General features: G+C 50.0%; 1 protein-coding gene across 3 annotated transcripts in view; it reads left to right on the forward strand.

The window, feature by feature from the left end:
• The first annotated feature begins 14,346 nt into the window (after positions 1 to 14,346).
• JAG2 (jagged canonical Notch ligand 2) overlaps positions 14,347 to 17,737 on the forward strand; it is a 71,681-nt gene continuing 68,290 nt past the window's right edge. For 2 of the 3 annotated variants that reach the window (XM_042799250.1, XM_042799251.1), the window contains exons 1-2: positions 14,485 to 14,671; positions 14,950 to 15,273. In XM_042799250.1, coding sequence (XP_042655184.1) covers positions 14,591 to 14,671; positions 14,950 to 15,273 — 405 coding nt within the window. In that variant the 5' untranslated portion in view covers positions 14,485 to 14,590. Of the gene's footprint in view, positions 14,672 to 14,949; positions 15,274 to 17,737 lie in introns of all 3 variants that reach the window. The other variant, XM_042799252.1, reaches the window with a different exon arrangement.

The raw sequence follows: 17,737 nt of genomic DNA on the forward strand, positions 1-17,737 counted from the left end.
GCTGCTGCCTGGATCGGGCCCTTCACTGCCGACTACTTCCTAAACCTCAGCAGGGCTCAGGCAGCGGGTAGGGAGGGACGAGCAGGAATTCCCACCCAGACCCCAGGCTTGCAGGGGGTGTGTGGGAGGGTGGGCACTGCATTCGGGTGCTGGACTGAAACTGCAGCTGCCTGCCACGGGGTGCTCGATGCTCTGTGCTCTCAGTTTGTGCTCCGGCTATGCCTGCGCATGCCCCTTCTCTGGGGATTTGGTTGTGCTGGGGACTCATTAGCTGATTTTACAGGGCTGCCCCGAGGCTTTGTTGCCAGGGTGCGTGCATGGAGAGTTTGCACCCAGTGCGTGGCACCCGTGGGACACCACAGCTCAGAGAGCTTGCCCCGAGGCTGAGCATTGTCTTGCTCCCACCCAAACAGTGGTGGGTGGCCAGCAGAAGCAGGAGGAGCATGCTGAGGAGATTGGGCAGCTCTGAGTTGGTCAGAAGAGGTTTGACCTTGGGTGCTTCGTCATATTTTATCACTTATATCCTTTGCTGACTGTAGCTTACAGCAGCCCTGCACCAGGTTTATGGCCCACTGGAAGCATGGGGCTGCACAGCGGCTGGCAGATGCTGTGTTGCTGGAACTGAAACAGTTGCACAGATAACGGGAGGTGTTTGGTGAAAGTCACTTCTTCATTGTTACAGGATTCAGCATTTTGGGCATTGAAAAACATCTTAAAAACCACTTCCATACTTTTGATCCCTGAGAGCCTGAGCGCTCAGCGTCTATCTGCAAGCTTGCTTATTTTCTGCTGGAGTACCAATACTTTTTTTTTTTTTTTTCTCCCCATGCACTTACTGCTTGCTAAGCTCATGAGCTGACCTCCATGAACACAGTCACTTAGATCATTTGTCAAGATGTGATTGGTAGGACTCACTTTCTGCTGGATCCATCAAGACCGCCTAGCAGCATCTGACAAGCATGCTTGCTGATCTTCCGATGATAATAATACTGTGTCACCCTACATCTTCAACACTCCTACCCCACGCAGGCTTTCCATATCTGTTTCATTTACAGAACACAGTAATTATCTGGTTTGCACTTGAAGATACTAGCGGCAGCCCAGCATTGTTCAGCTCTCAGTGTTTCTCTGCAGCTTGTAATCTACTCTCGCAGCCCGAGAGGTAAACAAACAGCCTATTTAATAAGTACCAAATTCTGTCAATGCCAGTAGTTGCTATGGTGAGAATTCCCGGCGCGGCGCTGCAGCCCTTGGTCACTCCAGGCAGACAAACGTGGGCGTTTCGGATCACAACACTCTTGTTTACCGAGGTAGGTCTGAAACGCATCGGAGGGCAGGGGTGGAGGTTGCTGGAATGGGGAGCCTGCTAAGGAAACTGCCAGAAACAAACGCTCACAGATAGAGGAATAATCTGAGGAACAGAGGAATAATCTGAGGAATAATCAGAAAACCAACTCAGGTCAGCAGCACCGGATTCAGTGCTGGCTGAGGGCTGTTCGGTTTCTGTTGCATTGGTATTTTTCAGGGCAACCCAGAGCGTGCAGGGATCCAGAGCACAAAATCCCTTGGCACAGCAGCCAGCAAAGACACCAACGAGCAGCTGCAGATGGAGAAATATCTGCTCTTTCAGCCCTCAGGGAAGGCTGTGCAGAAGAGATGAGAAGGCTGATAGCACGTTGCTTGATCTGCCTGCTGCATCCTTGCTGCATGAGGACGATTGCAGGCTCCAGGGCTGTCAAACCGTCAACTTTCACTTGGTTTGACAACAAACTCGCTTCACATATATGGTTACAGTTAAAGAAAATAAGAGGAGGAAAAAAAGAAAGCTGTTGGAGCAAGTAATGTCCACAGATGCTTCCTAGAAGTAGAACGTTATTTTGTGATCTGGCACCAACATTTAAGCAGCCTATAAAAGGTAAAGTTGGTACTACAGCCAGCCATTTGTACTGTACAAATAAGAGCTGTGAATACATTCTGGAAGTAATGTCAAAGAGGACCAGATGGGAAATGAGCAGCATTCATTCTAATTTAACAAAGACAGCTAACCCAGAATATGCATTAACATGTAGCATTTTTCATCTGCCTCCGTTCAGAACAGATTCTCGGTATCATTTCCAAGCAAAGGAAATTGAAGGAATACTTACTCCTTGGTGAATTACTGTTCTCTCATAATTGGAAAAGTTTGGCATCTGAAGCTAGGTGTAATATGTTTTGCCTGGAAATGTATGCAAGGACACAATACACCCACAAAACCCTGCATTTGGGCGTGCAGCCAGCCCCGTGTGTTTTGGTCCATGCTGGATGGATCCAGGGTTTCGGAGGCCCCGGGCACGTTGCTGGCCTGGGGAGAGAGATTTGGCACGGCATGGCAGCGAGGGGAGGCTGCACCAGCCCGACGGCGGGTCTGACACAGGAGCCGGGGGGTCTCTCTCCAGGCGGGGGTCAGTTTGCACATTAAAATAACAGCAGGTCTCATTCCCTGTATCCTTACACACATACATGCATCATGGCTTATGCGCGACACATGCGTGGGACACACACTTTGAAGGCTAAAACCAAATTTGGAGGCTACCAAATCCTAGATGTACATTTTTAAAATGCAAACTCATTTTTGGCTCTTCCAGGACTGCATTGAGTAGGGGGAGCCTGTTCAAGGGGAGGGATCCCAGGGCACAACTGCAGGATTTCTTCATGTGTTTAGTAGAGCCTCTGATTCTATTTTTGATGAAAGCACCATTTCTATTCCCTCTCTTTTTACTGTCTTAAATATTTAAAAGGGATTAAGTACAGGAAAATAGCCACATCCTGAACATTTTTTTGCAGCATGAATTCAATCTTTTTATTCAAAATTGTTCATTACTGGAACCCCTCTCAACTTCCAAGCTCCTTTGTATAAGATTTAATTTTTTGAAGTCCAGAACTGCCTCAGTTCCCCCCAAGACCCCATCCCTCCACAGTAAAAAGCCAGTTTTATAACATTCTGCTCAGTGGAATTCTGCATTTAAAACATACCATTAATTTACGATAGCAGTGCAACTTCAACACATGGTTAACAAACAGCTACCAGCTCCATTCCAGAGCGCTCTTCCTTTGTCCGAGAGAAACGCACAGACACAACCTGTGCCAGGTCCCGGAGCTTTTTCTCTGCCACTCAGCAGCATTTTCTCAGTTTGTTAGGCAGCCCCCGGGCCAAATCCTGCCCAGTGAGTGGCCCTTCCTGAACCGAAAGCAGGGAGCCCCGCTGCATAGCCTCTCTTTTAATAACAGCAAACAGAGTGGAAGCCTGAAAACCAGTTGAAGTCAGACTGGATCACCATCAAGTTTCTGTCTGACCTTGAGAACCTGATCAAAATGCACAGCTCTGACTGTGAGTTGACACTGTACACAAAATGGGTTTTGTACGACTGAAGCATCTGGTTTAATGGATCCCTTCGGTCTCTTAGGTTTTTCTACACAGAACCACGTTTGGAGCAGCTATGTGTAACGCCTGGCCAGTGATCTGTGTCTGCAGGGCACAAATCCTCTTTCTATCTGTCTCGAGAATACCTACAACACATCCAGTTGGTATGTGAAGCAGCCACTTTCAGAAGCAGAATGGGATCTTCAGCTTTCCAGGCGAAGGCTCTGCCCTTGATCCCAGGCACAGCTGTGCTGGCCCACCCAAATCCCCGCTCCCCCCAGCTCTGGGATTCTGCCTTGTGGGTGCCTGCACTGCTTCCTACGAGGTCACTGCACTAACACATACGTGCTGTGTAATTCCCCGTGAATGAGATACGGTGGAGCCTGCTGAAAGAGGTGGCAGCCTCTTTCACTACCTGCTTCATCTCTGCCTCGTGGGCTAAGCAGGTGCTCAGCTGGCTATCAGTGAGTGAAGAGAAGCATATGCTCCAAGGCGTGCTCCTTCATGGCTTTGAGAGTTTATAAAGAAATACTGAACAATGTGAGACTGCTGCTGTGTGAGTATGCTAGGGATCATCATGGCCAGGAACAAAAACGCAGGCTGGAAAAAAATCTTAACATGCAATTTTGTGCAATATAGTGCACCAAATCCTCTATGCCCTGCAACCTTTTTTTTTTCATGCTTTCAGCCTCTGCAAAGTGAAGGTGCACGTTGCGTCCTATTCATTAGAGCTGGAGTAATGACTTACAATGGCTCCTGAAATCACTACCCTTGCTGGCTAGGGCAAAGAAAGCAGCATGAATCTTTATAGGCAAGAAAGACTGATAATCTCTCTCCCTTCTCCCTTCCTCTAAAATCCTCCCTCACCCCTCCTCTCCCGGAACAAACACACTTTTAAAAAGGCTTTTAAATAATCTCATGTTCCTTAACAAAATTACAGCAGCAGTTTCCTCCTTTAATAGCACTCTTCTTCTTAGTAATCTTGTTTTAGCTACAGTTTTTGATGGTGAGCGCTGGTAGATGAATCATCTGTTGCCCCTCTTGGTTCTTTTGCTTGGCTCCAGGAAGAAGGAATTCTGTTTCAGAGAAAGGTCTCTTGTTCCGAATAGGAAGCTCTCATTTATGTCTGCTTTTAACTAGGAGTGATAAAAATTTTATTTGAATGGTTAATCACGGCATAATCAGATGAATTGTGAATGTGACTCTGATCAAGCACAATGGATGGCATGGTCCTGGCTCTGAGTCACTTAGCACAAATGAATTGAGCTGTCTTCTGCAAGCTAGAGGTCTGCTCCTGCATGTCACCTTCTTGCAGAAAGCACTAGAAGGCACTGGCTGAAAGAAGGGTCAAAGACTGACCGAGATCTGAGTGTTAATGGAGACAGAGGCCACAAGTATTCTAGTTCAAGAGCTCTGATGTGGATGATCACTTCTCTGACAACCTCAGCTATACAGAAACCCAGGGAGATCATTTTTTTGAAAGATATACAATTTTACTTATCAAAATATAAGGGGGTGGAGGTGTCAGCAGGGGAGAAGAAAGATTGCATGAACATGCACATAGGATCAAATTATGCGTCAAGCAGCGATTCAAATAAATTCATTAGTAACTGTAAAAAATCTATAGGAATATCATAGCTATTGGTCTTTTTTTTTTTTTTTTTTTTTCAATCAGCGTCACTGTGTAAGCACACTACTCAGCCTTTGTGCTGGTAGAGCTTGTCTTGCACATCTCCACTGCTGAGGCAGGACTGGCATGATGCTCACACTGGGACACCACCAGTGTGTTCAGCAGTGCCATGTAGAAATCTGCATTTCCTTAGGTCTGACTGCTTTACTTTCAAGCACATTGTACTATAGTGGTCTCTATGTGACAGAGGATCCCCATAAAAAGCAATTCCTCCTCCTCCAGCATTGGGTAGGTTTTTCAGGTGACCAGAATTAGTGGACAGTATCTGCTGAAGATGCTGCTGTGCGAGAGCCTGATGTCAGTGAGGAATGAATGAACCCTACTCCACTGATGGCGAATAGGATGCTTTCAAATAAAGAAGATGGAATAATAGCTTTAAACACCCCTGTTTCTTCTGTCATCTACTATATTCTTCACCTCTCTCACACCTAAGTTTAACCAGCTGTGAGGTGGTCAAGGCCAACCACGTGGCTAGTGTTGTGAAAGGAACGCCTGTATGAAGAGAAGTATATCATTATGGGGACAGATTTTTTAGTAGGACCTGTAGTGATAGCACAAGAGGTAATGGTTTTAAACTACAAGAGGGTAGCCTCAGACTAGATATAATGAAGAAATTTTTTATGATGAGGGTGGTGAAGCACTGGAACAGGTTGCCCAGGGAGGTGGTAGATGTCCCATCCTTGTAATCATTCAAGGTCAAACTGGACGGGGCTCTGAGCAATCTGATCTAGTTGAAGGTGCCCCTGCTCATTGCAGGGGTGTTGGATTAGATGACCTTGAAAGGTCCCTTCCTACCCACACTAATCTATGATTATATGATTATATCTACGTACATATGCCTGATACCTCAATCCGTTGCACCTTAACAATTCATTGCATAGATACATGTCTGTTTTCCTCCCTCCTCACTGAATATGTCCCTTCCGCAGAAGTGGATATTTTATTGCATTTTCCTGAATTCTGCCACCTCCTCTTGGCAGCACAACAGTACTTTCTGGACAACAACAGTCCTGCTCTGCCAAGTGGTCCACACACAGGAGAGGGATGTCAGGCCTCCCTCCTCTGACAGCAGATTATCCAAGGTGTCAGTGGCATAGTCTGAATCCAGACTGGGTTTCAATTAAATAAACTTCTAACTGCATCTTGGATGATTTGCCTATGAATTTTCCATGGGATTTAGAGATCTGACATGTTGGCAGTTGGCTAGAACCAATGCATCCAGACTGGGTTTTCTTAGCATTGGTTGGATCAGTTCATGTACGAAAGGAGGAAGGGAAAATTCCTTCCATGAATAAAGCATTAGCTATTTTGGTCATGAGTGGCATCAGCCACTCAAAACTCTCTTCCTGGAAATGAATTCATAGCTGTGCAGGTGGTATAACAAGAAGGTTTTGACTTCCTTGAACCCAGATAGATATTCCAAGAAAAAGAACTGGTGATCAGAGCTCACAAAGCAGGAAGAGCATCTCTGTGCCCTGACCTGCTGAATTAATGCAACTAGGGTCTGCAAGGACTGGTTTCAAAAGTGAACAGGTAAATATAAGCATCAAGTACTTGGGCAGAGGTGTATGAACTAGGGGAAATATCATTACTCATAAGAAAATCTTTGGAGGGATGCTGTAGAGGATAATGAATCACCTGAAGAAATAATGCAAACAGCATGAAGAATAAATAAGAGATTAAAACCTTGATACATAATCAAAATGAGAACTGAACTCTAACCAAAGAGAAGGAACTGCTTATAACATGCAAGAGGAATGCAGTTTGGGTGAGAATGGCCATGAAACAACAGAGTTCACAAGTCATAGGAAAGGAAGGAAGGAGAACAGCAAAATAAATACAATGGACTTCCAGAAACCATATTTCAAAAATCTCATAGAACTGATAATCATGAGAAGCAAGTCTCAGAGAAAAGAGAATTCAGGAAAGTTGGCAGCACCTTAAAGAAACAATGGTCAGGGCATCAATTCAAACAATCCCAGCAGAGAAGGGAAAGAACTGTCATAAGAGACAGATGATTTGCTTAAACCATGACCACTTCATTGACCTCTAATGCAAGAAAGCATGCATTCAGAAAATGGAAAATATATTCACTTGCATGTGAATGTAAATGCATAGGCTGAAGATGTAGGGACTAAACCAGAAAACTCAAGATGTAAAAAGAAATACAACGAACAGGATCAACAGGACATCAAGAAAACGTAAAATACATTAGCAAGGACATGAAGGCCATGGAAGAACTACCCAACAGGAAAGGAAGGCTAGCAAGGCATAATGTGAAGACAGTAGAAATACTTGCCTTTTCATTTCAGCTTTCAGTAAGAAGACCACTCACACCCAAATGGTTAACACAATTAGTGCTACGGATGACAGAGAAAGTTCTCAGTCTAGAAAGAAGAAAGAATAAGTGAAGAATACTTAGCTGGATTAAATATTCTGTACTTAGACTGCTTGTTGAAACAACCTCATGGTTGTTAGCAGCTCTCTGGGACCCAATGGAAAACCCGCAAGGTGACAGAAGCCTGGAGAAGGGAGACATAACGCCTTTTTGGAAAAGGGAGGAGCTGAAGAATGAAACACAAGCCAACCTCATTTAAATTCCCAGAGAGAGCTGGAACAAATAAAGACATATTCTATAAACATCTGGAAAATAACAAGGAAGTGAGTAACAGCTAACAAAAACTTGTTAAAACACCCATATATTTTTCCTATCACTAGGGCAGCAGGGTATGCAAGAACTAGTAGATGCAATAAAACTATCATTTATTAGGGATTTTTACACTCGCATCACATTCTCATGACTAGAAAACACAATCTAAAGCTCCAGGTGTAAAAAGCTGCTCTGTGGAAGGCAAACCAAACTGAAGTCAACATCATGCTGTTGCAAGAAAGCAAGAAAGCAAGAAAGAGAACATTAAAGCAAGAATCATGCTTGTGTGCATAGCCAGGAGTGACTTCTGTCTGGTTTGTGATGTGTTCCTCCCATCTCATCCAGAGTTGCTAAGATCTCACTGGAACTCTGTGTCCAATTTGGGGTACTGGATTTTAAGAAAACTGAGGGACAAGGGCAGAGAGACTACAGTAAGGATCACAAGAATAATCAAGGGCCTAGAAACTATGGTCTACAATCACATAAGACCAGAAAAATACTTTTTTTTTATTTCACTATAAAGAAGAGACATCAGAGGGAGGTACAACCATAGTCTTCAAATACATAAAGAGTAGCAGCAGAGAGGAAGGGAATATGCTGTGCTCCATATCCATTGCAAATAGGTCAAGAAGCGGGATCAAAGCACAGCAATACAGTAGCATGATGGTTAACCACTAGAACAGGTTATCACAACTATGAAATTTCTATCTGGGGATGTTTCTAAGAAGAGGTCAGATACACATCTGTTATGCAAGAAGCAGGTACGATTTGTCCTTGCTTGTGGAATGGATAAACTAGATAATCTCTGAATATCCCTTCTGACCTTATTTTCTGTGATTCATGCACCAGGAAAATCATAGGTAGATGTTTCTTCGTGGATGACTGCAATGAACCTTAAGAGAAAAGGCCAGCTATGGATAGCGAATACAGCATAGTTCAGTCAGTTTTGAGAAGGCTTCTCAGATGAGCTCTTTTCTGAAAATCCACAAAGAAGATAAGACACTAGGAGAGCAAGAACTTCATTTTTAAGGGGGTGGGATTGAGTCTCAGAAGTCATATCAGCTAGGCTGGTTTTTTAGGTTGTTTTTGTTTGTTTGTTTGTTTGTTTGTTTGTTTGTTTGTTTGTGTTTTTTGTTTTTGTTTTTGTTTTTTTTTTTTTTTCTCCCCCAAGTGACCAGTTAACACCTCCACCCTCACTCTAAGTGTTAACATTTTAGGCAGGGCTTTGAAACGTGTGAGGTGATCAGCTGGGAGGAACTCTCAAAGCCTGTGTCCAGTAGAGCTCCCTCATTTTATTAATAGTGCTGGTCTTTAGTACTAAGCTATACAAACTGAGACCGATTGACTTCTTGGGCCAAACTGAGCATATGCTTCTGCTGGCAGAAGACCAGGCCCCAAGAGCAGAAAGCATGCCAGGCAGCAAAGTTGAAATGATAGAAAACCACCTTGTTTCTCTGCTCTGGAGCCCACAGAGACCAGTGCCAGCTCAAAGCTGCGCAACCATTGAAATAGGAAAGATTGTGCCAAGATCTCAGCTTCTTTCCTGGCACAACTTCCATCAAGCGTAACTTTACTTTCCTAGTAGTAGTTAGGAAGGAAGACAGATATAAGCACTGCCTTATGCAATCTCCACTTGGTCTTCTCTTGGGCTGTATTAGCAGTTCAATCCCAACTAAGAGAAACCCCTCTCAAGTCTTATACTGCAAGATATTTAAAACCAACATCCTTCCAGTTCAAGTCTGCTTTGCTTCCATGAAGAGCACGCACATGCATGTACACAGTCGTTAAAGATATTACATGAACCATACAAATCCAACAGGACTCTTTAGTCAAAGTCAAGGGAGAAGACATGTCTTTACCCTGCCAAGTCCACAGTGAAGCTCAAAATAACTTGTTTTAGCCAAGTTCCACAAAGAAGAGAGAAAGAAAAATCCTTCTCCTCTGGTTACCCTCTAGCTCTCTTCCCAAGCAGTGTTCTCCAATCATGCCATTAGCCCCGGGCCACAAGGCTTCTCACAGAGGAGGAAGGAAAGAAATTAATTCTTCACAGCTGGTTCTGTCCTGCAATGCCTTGCTCTCAGGACAGGCAGCTGTAGCCTTTCTGGCCAGAAAGGGAGGGTTAACTCCTACCCTGCCAAGTTTCAGATGGACAAGATCCAAACTGATCTTCTTGCCTTTAACTTTCCCAAGTGGACACATTCTGGCCTGGGTAAATGAGATGTATATCCATATCCATACGCATACTGACAAATGGCAAATGGATAAACCCTGCCCCTTCCTAGCTGCTATGATCCTCCGGGGATATTTTATGCAAATGATCTAATAAGCATACTTGCAAAGGATTTACATACAGGCATAAACGTAGCACAAGCACACAGCCAGAGCACAAAAGCAAAAATCCTGGCCCAGAGGGCTGGGAATGAGGAGGTGCGGGATGCCGGCACTCCACCCTGCCTGAGACTGGCGGTGAGCGCATCCCTCCCCTGCCAGAGTGACCGATGTTCTCCAGTCGTGTCCCTTGTGCAGGATGAGTAACTGCTGACTGCAAGCTCAAATCCCCGTTAAAGTCAACCATGAGTATTCTCAGCCCCATTTCCACCCCTTTTTCCATGTACAACCCCTGATTTCCACTTGCTACCCTCAGCAGGGGGTTGCCGGAGAAAGGAGAAGAAGCAGCCAGAGGAAGTGAGTGAGCAGTAACGCGAGGATATTTATGTTTTGTTTTGTTTTGTTTTTTTTTAATCTGGATCTTGACAGCCCTTGTTTGGGTGGGGAGGGAGTGAAAGAAGAGCACCTCAAAGCTTGTGCTCAAGCACAGGGAAATTTATATCGGCTTTCCCTGAGCAGCAGGCAGGTGCCTGCCTGCATGGGACTGCACAGACGGCTCCACGACCCAACGCAAAGGCACGGGGACCCTTCTCTGGGGAAGGAGAGGGGAGGAGGACCCCGCAGCGGGGAGGGAAGGTCCCAGCCTCACCCACTGGGGAAAGGACGGCTGCCGGCGCAGGGTGCAGCCAGATGCAGGACGGCTGAGAAAGGCGGTGGGTTGGGTGACAGCAGGCTGGGCTGCAGGTGTGGGTGTAAGAGGAGACACGTTACACTTGGCAGCCGGGACCTTGAGCAGGCCTTGGAGAGCACAGCTGATTGGGAATGAGTTATGGAGGCGGCTGCCTCCGGCGTGCTTGCTCAGGGAGAGGGAAGCCCGGTCCTGCGAGCTGTCCGCTGGCAGCGGTCTGGAGCCCAGCAAACGCTGGAGCAAGAGGGGGGTAAATCCTGCCACCACACCCCTGGACATAGAAGAGGTCAGTGGCCTGTTGGAAGTGACCGAGGCACCCCAAGGGCTGCTCAGGACCTTTTGCTTTTCATCTTAGCTGACTTCATCTCCCCCAAAATGCTGGTGGGAGGCAGCCCCCGTGTGAAGGCAGCAACCGTGTTGCAGGTTGGACTGTTCTCCTTCAGGGCTGGTCCCACAGGAACAGCCTGATGCAGGCTGTCCAAGCTGTGAGGGACAGCTCCTCTTAGCCTTGCTCAGCATTCTCCTCCAGATCTGGCCACCGGGCTTTTTTTAAAGCTCAAAATTCGTATGTTAAGAAATATTTTTGCTGCATTTCCTGAAAGCCATCACTAGCTGTGCATAACTATAGTGAAACAACTTTCCATACCTGAAATAGAGTGAAAGTCCACAGCACTTGAGAAATAATAACCACAGTGAGAGAACTAAGGAGCTCTGTCTGAAAATGGGGCTACAGCACCAAGAAGAACAAAATGAAAATTTCCCTGAGCAGAGAGAATGCCTGGAAATAGCTGCACTTCTCCTCTCTGCTCCTGTGAAGTCGGGTTACAGTGAGAAAAAGGAATTTTAAAATGGCACCTGAGTTTTTGAGTACTGCAGAATATTTACAAAGGCAAACCCATAGCACAAAAAGAGCACGCATCACGCTCAAGGTAACAAAGAAATTCTGTGATACAGCAGGTAACCGAGCTTGGCTCTGAAGAGACTGAGCATATGCTGTAACTACTGGATCATCTTTCTTCTGTATTACATTTGCTTAGCTTGGTGATAAAAATATATGTCTTCCTCCACAAGCATATTGACCACATAATGCTGAATGTAGATTATGAGGTTTTATGTTTGTTTATGATGATACATGCAAACAAAATACCTGCCTTGCTAAATATTTTGGCTGCCATCCACAGCAAAATAATCATTAGGCAGAAAGCTCGTCTAAGAACCTCCTTCCCTTCAGCCACCAGAAAAAGTCATTAAAAACTAAAGAGCATTTGCCTGTCCATTAGGAAGCCAGCAAGCAGCGCAGCTGGGCGAGGGTAGGAGCCCAGCAGAGTTTCTGATTAGCAAAAATGTAGCAACTTTAAAATACCTCAAACCAACGTACTGGCCCTCCCCCTGATTTCCCTCTGCCGCCTTCTAAAGGTGGTTATAGCAGAGGTTATCTTAACCAAAAAAATGCTTGCAAGCAGTTATGTTGGGAGGCACAGTTTCAAAGAGAGGACACATAAGATAATTAAAAGCAACATTCACTGCTCCACTTCAGAGAGCTCCTGTTTGAGCTCAGGCAGGATGAGAGGGAAAGTAAGGGATGCTTCCCGGAGAGCAAGTAAGGTGAATCAGGACAGCAGAGGGGTAGGCTCAGGACAGTGGGGAGATAGGAAACCAGAGCAGATTGTGGCAAGTGGGAGACGTGGGTGGGGAAGGAGAAGCAGGTCTGTAGGTGGGGAAGAAGGAAAGCAAGGGGAGCGGGGCGGACAAGAGGATTTTGGAGAGCGGCTAGCCAGCTGGCACACATATAGCAGCTGCTGCTGTGTCAGCCTAGGAGAGTAGCTGCAGCTGCACGCTGGCCATGAATAGCAGAGGAGCAGCGTGCCGGCTGGCTGCTGGAGGGACGGGGGGCAGCCGGGGTGCTGAAAAGGCAGGGGGGAGGCTCTGTGAAAGGTTTTCTGCGCAGAGGAACATGACGGCCCTTTGATTTCTGAGCTGTTTGTTCTCCAATTGTCCACTGCGGTGGATGATCAGTACTAAAGAGTTAAAATGGGGAGGGGGGAGGGAGAGAAACAGAAGGAAAACTTAGGTCCTAAATGCGGATCTGGGCTTTGACAGCATATCCATAGCATGCAGTTGTCTGGATGTATAGCTTTCATAGTTGTCAGCGGGGATCAAAATCACAGGGTGCTTAAACTAAAGGAGAAATCTCTGCTCGGTTACTCTCATAGTTGCTTGAGCCACCACTGGAAGATGACATGATCCCACCACTCGGCCATCTGCTCTGTGTACTGCACATGTCACTGAGCACACATTATAAGCAATCCTGGGTGAAGTCCTGCGTGGCTGTGGGTGCGTGCAGCCTTTGTGCTTCTGCAGGAGTGTGGGTGCACACACCCCATATGCCTCTCCACAGCCACACGCACCATATGAGCTCCTCCACAGCTGTGGGTACGCACACCCCACACCCCTCTGGGGCTGTGGGTGCTCACACCCCCTCTGTTTCTCTACGGTCAGGGGTGCCCCCACCCCATACGCTCCACAGCTGTGAGGACATGCACCATGCATGCCCTTCCACAGCTGTGGATGATCCCACCCAGTGTTCATCCCCACAACTACATTTGCATGCACCATGTGTGCTCCTGCATGGCTGTGGGCACTCCCACTCAGCACAATCCCCCACGGCTGTGAGTGCGTACATCGTGCGCACTCGCCCACAGCTGTGGGTGATCCCACTCTGAGCACTCACTTCTCCACAGCTGTGGGTGATCACACCCTGAGCACTTCTCCACAGCTGTGGGTGTTTCCACCCTGAGCACTCACTCCTCCACAGCTGTGGGTGCTTCCACCGTGAGCACTCACTCCTCCACAGCTGTGGGTGCTTCCACCCGGAGCACTCCTCCACAGCTGTGGGTGCTTCCACCCGGAGCACTTCTCCACAGCTGTGGGTGATCCCACCCGGAGCACTTCTCCACAGCTGTGGGTGATCCCACCCGGAGCACTTCTCCACAGCTGTGGGTGATCCCACCCGGAGCACTTCTCCACAGCTGTGGGTGATCCCACCCTGAGCACTCTCTCCTCCACAGCTGTGGGTGATCCCACCCTGAGCACTTCTCCCTGACCGTGTGCGCTTGCACCACACGTGCATCTTCCACGCCATCCTGCGCGGTTCTACACGTGCGTGGACGCAAGTGCCCCCACGCGCTCCTCCACGGTGCTCCCAACCTCCGCGCTCCTCCCCAGCCGTGGGCGCACACCTCCCGTGGCTGTTCCTCCAACGCCGCGGGTGCACCCACCCACCCACCCGCCCGCCCTGCGCGCTGCTCCGCGGCAGCGCATACACGCCCACCCCATTCCCACGCGTCCGCGGGCGCTCCCACCCCACTCGTGCTTCTCCACGCCCGCCCCCCTCCGGGGCCGGCAGATTCCCCCCTCCCCACGCCGGTGGGGCAGAGGCAGGCGAGCTAAAGCAAAGCAAAAGCGAGTCAGGGCGGGGGCCGCCCGGCCGCCCTTTAAGAGCCGCGGCGGGAGCGGCGCTGGCCCCACCCGCCGGCCGCGGGGCCGGGCCGTCCCCCTCATTAATATGAAGGCGGCGGCAGCGGCGGCGAATGGGTAATGAAGCTGTCACTCCGGCACCTACTTGTTGGGTGTCCGCGGAGCCGAGGCGCACAGAGGGCGAGCGGAGCCCGCGGGAGGGGAGCGGCGGCGGAGCGCTCCGGGCGGCCCCGCCGGCAGCCCATGCCCTGCGCCCCCCGGCGCGCTGCGGGCGGCTCCCCCGCCGCCCATGCCGCGAGCGGCCGCCGGTCCGCGGCCGGTGGGCTCGGTGGGCTCCTGTGAGGCGGAGCAGCAGGCATGCGGGGCGGCGGGCGGCGGAGCCGGGCCCCCCGCGCCGCCGCGTTCGGCCTGGCGCTGCTCCTCGCCTCCTGCGTGCAGGTAGGGGGGCGCGGGGGGGGGGGGGGGTGTGCATGCTATGCTCCGCGCCCGGCGGCGCGTCTCCCTTCGCCCCGCTCCCTTTCCACCTTGCGCGTGTCATCGGTGTAATATTCACGCGTGCCGCCGCGGCGGGGTTGGAGCCGCAGCCGGCGAAAGTTGGAGGGAGGGGGACACCGGGGAGCGCCTCGCCCGCCCTCCCTGCGCTGCCCCCCCCCCCCCCCCCCCCCCCCGGACGCGGTAGTAACGAGGCTGTCTCCCCCTTTGGTTTTTATTTTTAGGTGTCCCGGTCCACGGGCTATTTCGAGCTGCAGCTTAACTCGGTGCGGAATGTAAACGGCGAGTTGTTCAATGGGGAATGCTGCGATGGCATGAAAAGCCCCCAGAACCTGGACTGTACCCGGGACGAGTGCGACACTTACGTGAAAGTCTGCCTCAAGGAATATCAGGCCAAGATCACTCCGGTCGGACCCTGTAACTACGGATTCGGATCTACCCCCGTTCTCGGTGGAAATATTTTCTATTTGAACAGCAACAAATACTCCCATCAAGGCAGAACCCCCGAGACGGGCAGGATTGTTATTCCCTTTCAGTTTGCGTGGCCGGTAGGTGGATGATCGCGCTGTCGTTATCGCCCTGGTTTTGTGTGTGTGTCCCCGTCCCCCGTGTCTCCCCCCCCCCCCCCCCCCCCCCGGCTCCCCACCGTCGGTTCTGCAGCGCTTGCCCGCTCCGCCGTTAGAAGCTGGGCGAGCTGCCGGTGCGCTGCACGGGCGGGGCCGGCCGCCTCCCGGGGCGCTGCGGGGGGGGTGCGGCTAGGCCTCGCCCCGCGCAACGGCTTGTGCGCGAAAAACTTTAAAAAAAAAAAAAATAATAATAATAACGGGAAGAAACTCACACATCACCCCCCCCCCCGCCCACCTGCAGAGGGAAGTCCGGCGGTGGCGGCCGCTCAGCCCCCGGCAGGGGGCGCTGCCGGGCGGCGCGCGGCGCAGGTGGGGGCGCGGCGCGGGGCGCGTGCCGCGGCTCGCGAAGGGCGCGAGCTGCCGCCCCTCCTGGGGCGCGGGCGGGGCCGCGCGGCGGCGCGCGCGCCGGCCGTTGGCCGGGGGGGGGTGTGTGTGTGGACGGGCGGGGTTGGAGGAGCGGGAGCCGCCGCCGGGGAGGGCGGACGGGGGTCTCCCGCGTCCGAAACGCAGCGAGACCTCCACACCCCCCCCCCCCCGGCCGAGACCTGCGCAGGGGCGAGCGACGGGAGTCTGGGGCAGCCCCCCCCGCCCCGGCGGCAGGCGCACGGATCGGGAGGGAGCTCTGGTCCCGTCCTGTCGGAAACCGGCCCCGCGCCTCGGCTGCGCGGCGGCGGGAGCTGCGGGCGGAAGCCCAGCGCTGCCCCCGGCCCTCTCTGCCCTTCCCGCCCCGCCCGCTCTCAGGGGGGTGTTGCTGCGATTCGCCCCCTCGCTCCGTTACCTCAGCCCCCACCTCCCCGTGCGCCGCCTGACCGGGGCGGGGGGGGGGGGGGGTACAGCAGGTCCTCGGAGGACGGGGTCTGTCCTTCTGGTTTTTGGGGGTGCTGGGTGCGGAGGGGGGCCCGTGCCGGGGAGCGGCGGGAGGGAGGGCCGGGCGTCCTGCCCGGCTGCAGGCAGGTAGGATCCTGCAGGGAGTTTCACAGCTGTTGCTCTCGGCCCTTCCGAGTGGGCCACGGGGTGGGAGCTGGCGAGTGGCGAGGCGCTGAGGAATGGGGACGGTGCGGTGCCCGAGCTCGGGAGGGAGGTGAATATTGGAAGCCCCGGTACCTGCAGGTTGTGTTTGGCAGCCGGTGCCTAACAGATGAAGTGGCCCTCACCGACCTCTTGAGATACGTAGCTCACAGGGTCTTTATTACTTAGAAAAACTGCGCCTAGAAATGGTCAGGGACAAAACTGCTCACTTACATTTTGTGCTAAAGGAAACCAGTCCACATAAATCTCTTAAATTTCCATGCTACCAGGGGCTTTCCAACATGATATTCATGTACCTCAAATTTAAGAACAGACCGCTGTTGGAAGGTGTGGAGTTTACTGCAGTTAGATGGCTGAAAAAATGGTACAACTGGTAAATTTCTCTGCACAGAGGCACTTACAGCCTGGTTGCCAAGTTGGGGTGTTTGCCTTAATTGGTCCTGAGGCCTCTTGAATGTAGAAAGGTTCCTGTGAACAGGTATGCCAATACCGTAAAAACAGGGTATTTGGAACTCTGCTCTTAAGTTACAAGATCAAAGGGAAAAATTAAGTTTCTTTCTCCTCTTTATTGACCATTTAATACAGGCTTGACGAAATCATAAACTCTTCAGTTGATTTCAGTAACATTAGCACCTCAAACTTTATATGTTATCTGCATGAGGAAGTAAAGGTAACTTAACTCATGATTTTATTTTGCCAGTTTCTAGTGTTTCTACTTGAAACGAGAGGAGAGTTTGATAATCCTTGTAGTGCAGGTCCCTAAGCCCAACCTTCTTTTTCTCTGTTGGAAGAAGCACATTCTTACCTTGCAGCTGCCGGATATTGTCGTTCTCTGCCCATCCAGTCCTAAGAAAGGCTTGTTTAACCTACCTCTTGCAGGTAGATTGCCACAGTGTCTCTAGCATACAGTGTCCTGTCTGCTGCTGTTTCTTGTATCGTTGCCTCCAGCATTTTAAAGGACTTGGTCTGTCTTTCCACTGTTTTTTGTTTGTTTGGTTTTTTTTTTTTTTTTTTTTTTGCAGCTGTTGCAAAGCAGCCTGTAATTTATTTAAACAGTGCCACTGCAGTTTAGTAGGTGGCTGGCTGATTTTTTTGAAGGTTTACCCAGTCTTCTCCCTGCCCACCCTTGATGCTAAAAATAAGCCGTAGAGTAGTTGTACTTTTAAAAACAGTCCCTGTATTGCAATCTGCGGATGCATTTATGGAAAGAAGTCCCTCCTGTATGTTACATTTTAAACTCTGGATGTTTAGCTTCTTGATGGGGAATGCAGCATCTTTGTCACAACTGTACATAAGCTGCATAGACTCTGCAAGGAGAGGCTTAATTGTAATGCTAGTTTAACACAAGAGGTTGTTT

This window comes from Tyto alba, unplaced genomic scaffold (assembly GCF_018691265.1).
Source record: "Tyto alba isolate M040663 unplaced genomic scaffold, T.alba_DEE_v4.0 Super-Scaffold_29, whole genome shotgun sequence".
NCBI lineage: Eukaryota > Metazoa > Chordata > Aves > Strigiformes > Tytonidae > Tyto > Tyto alba.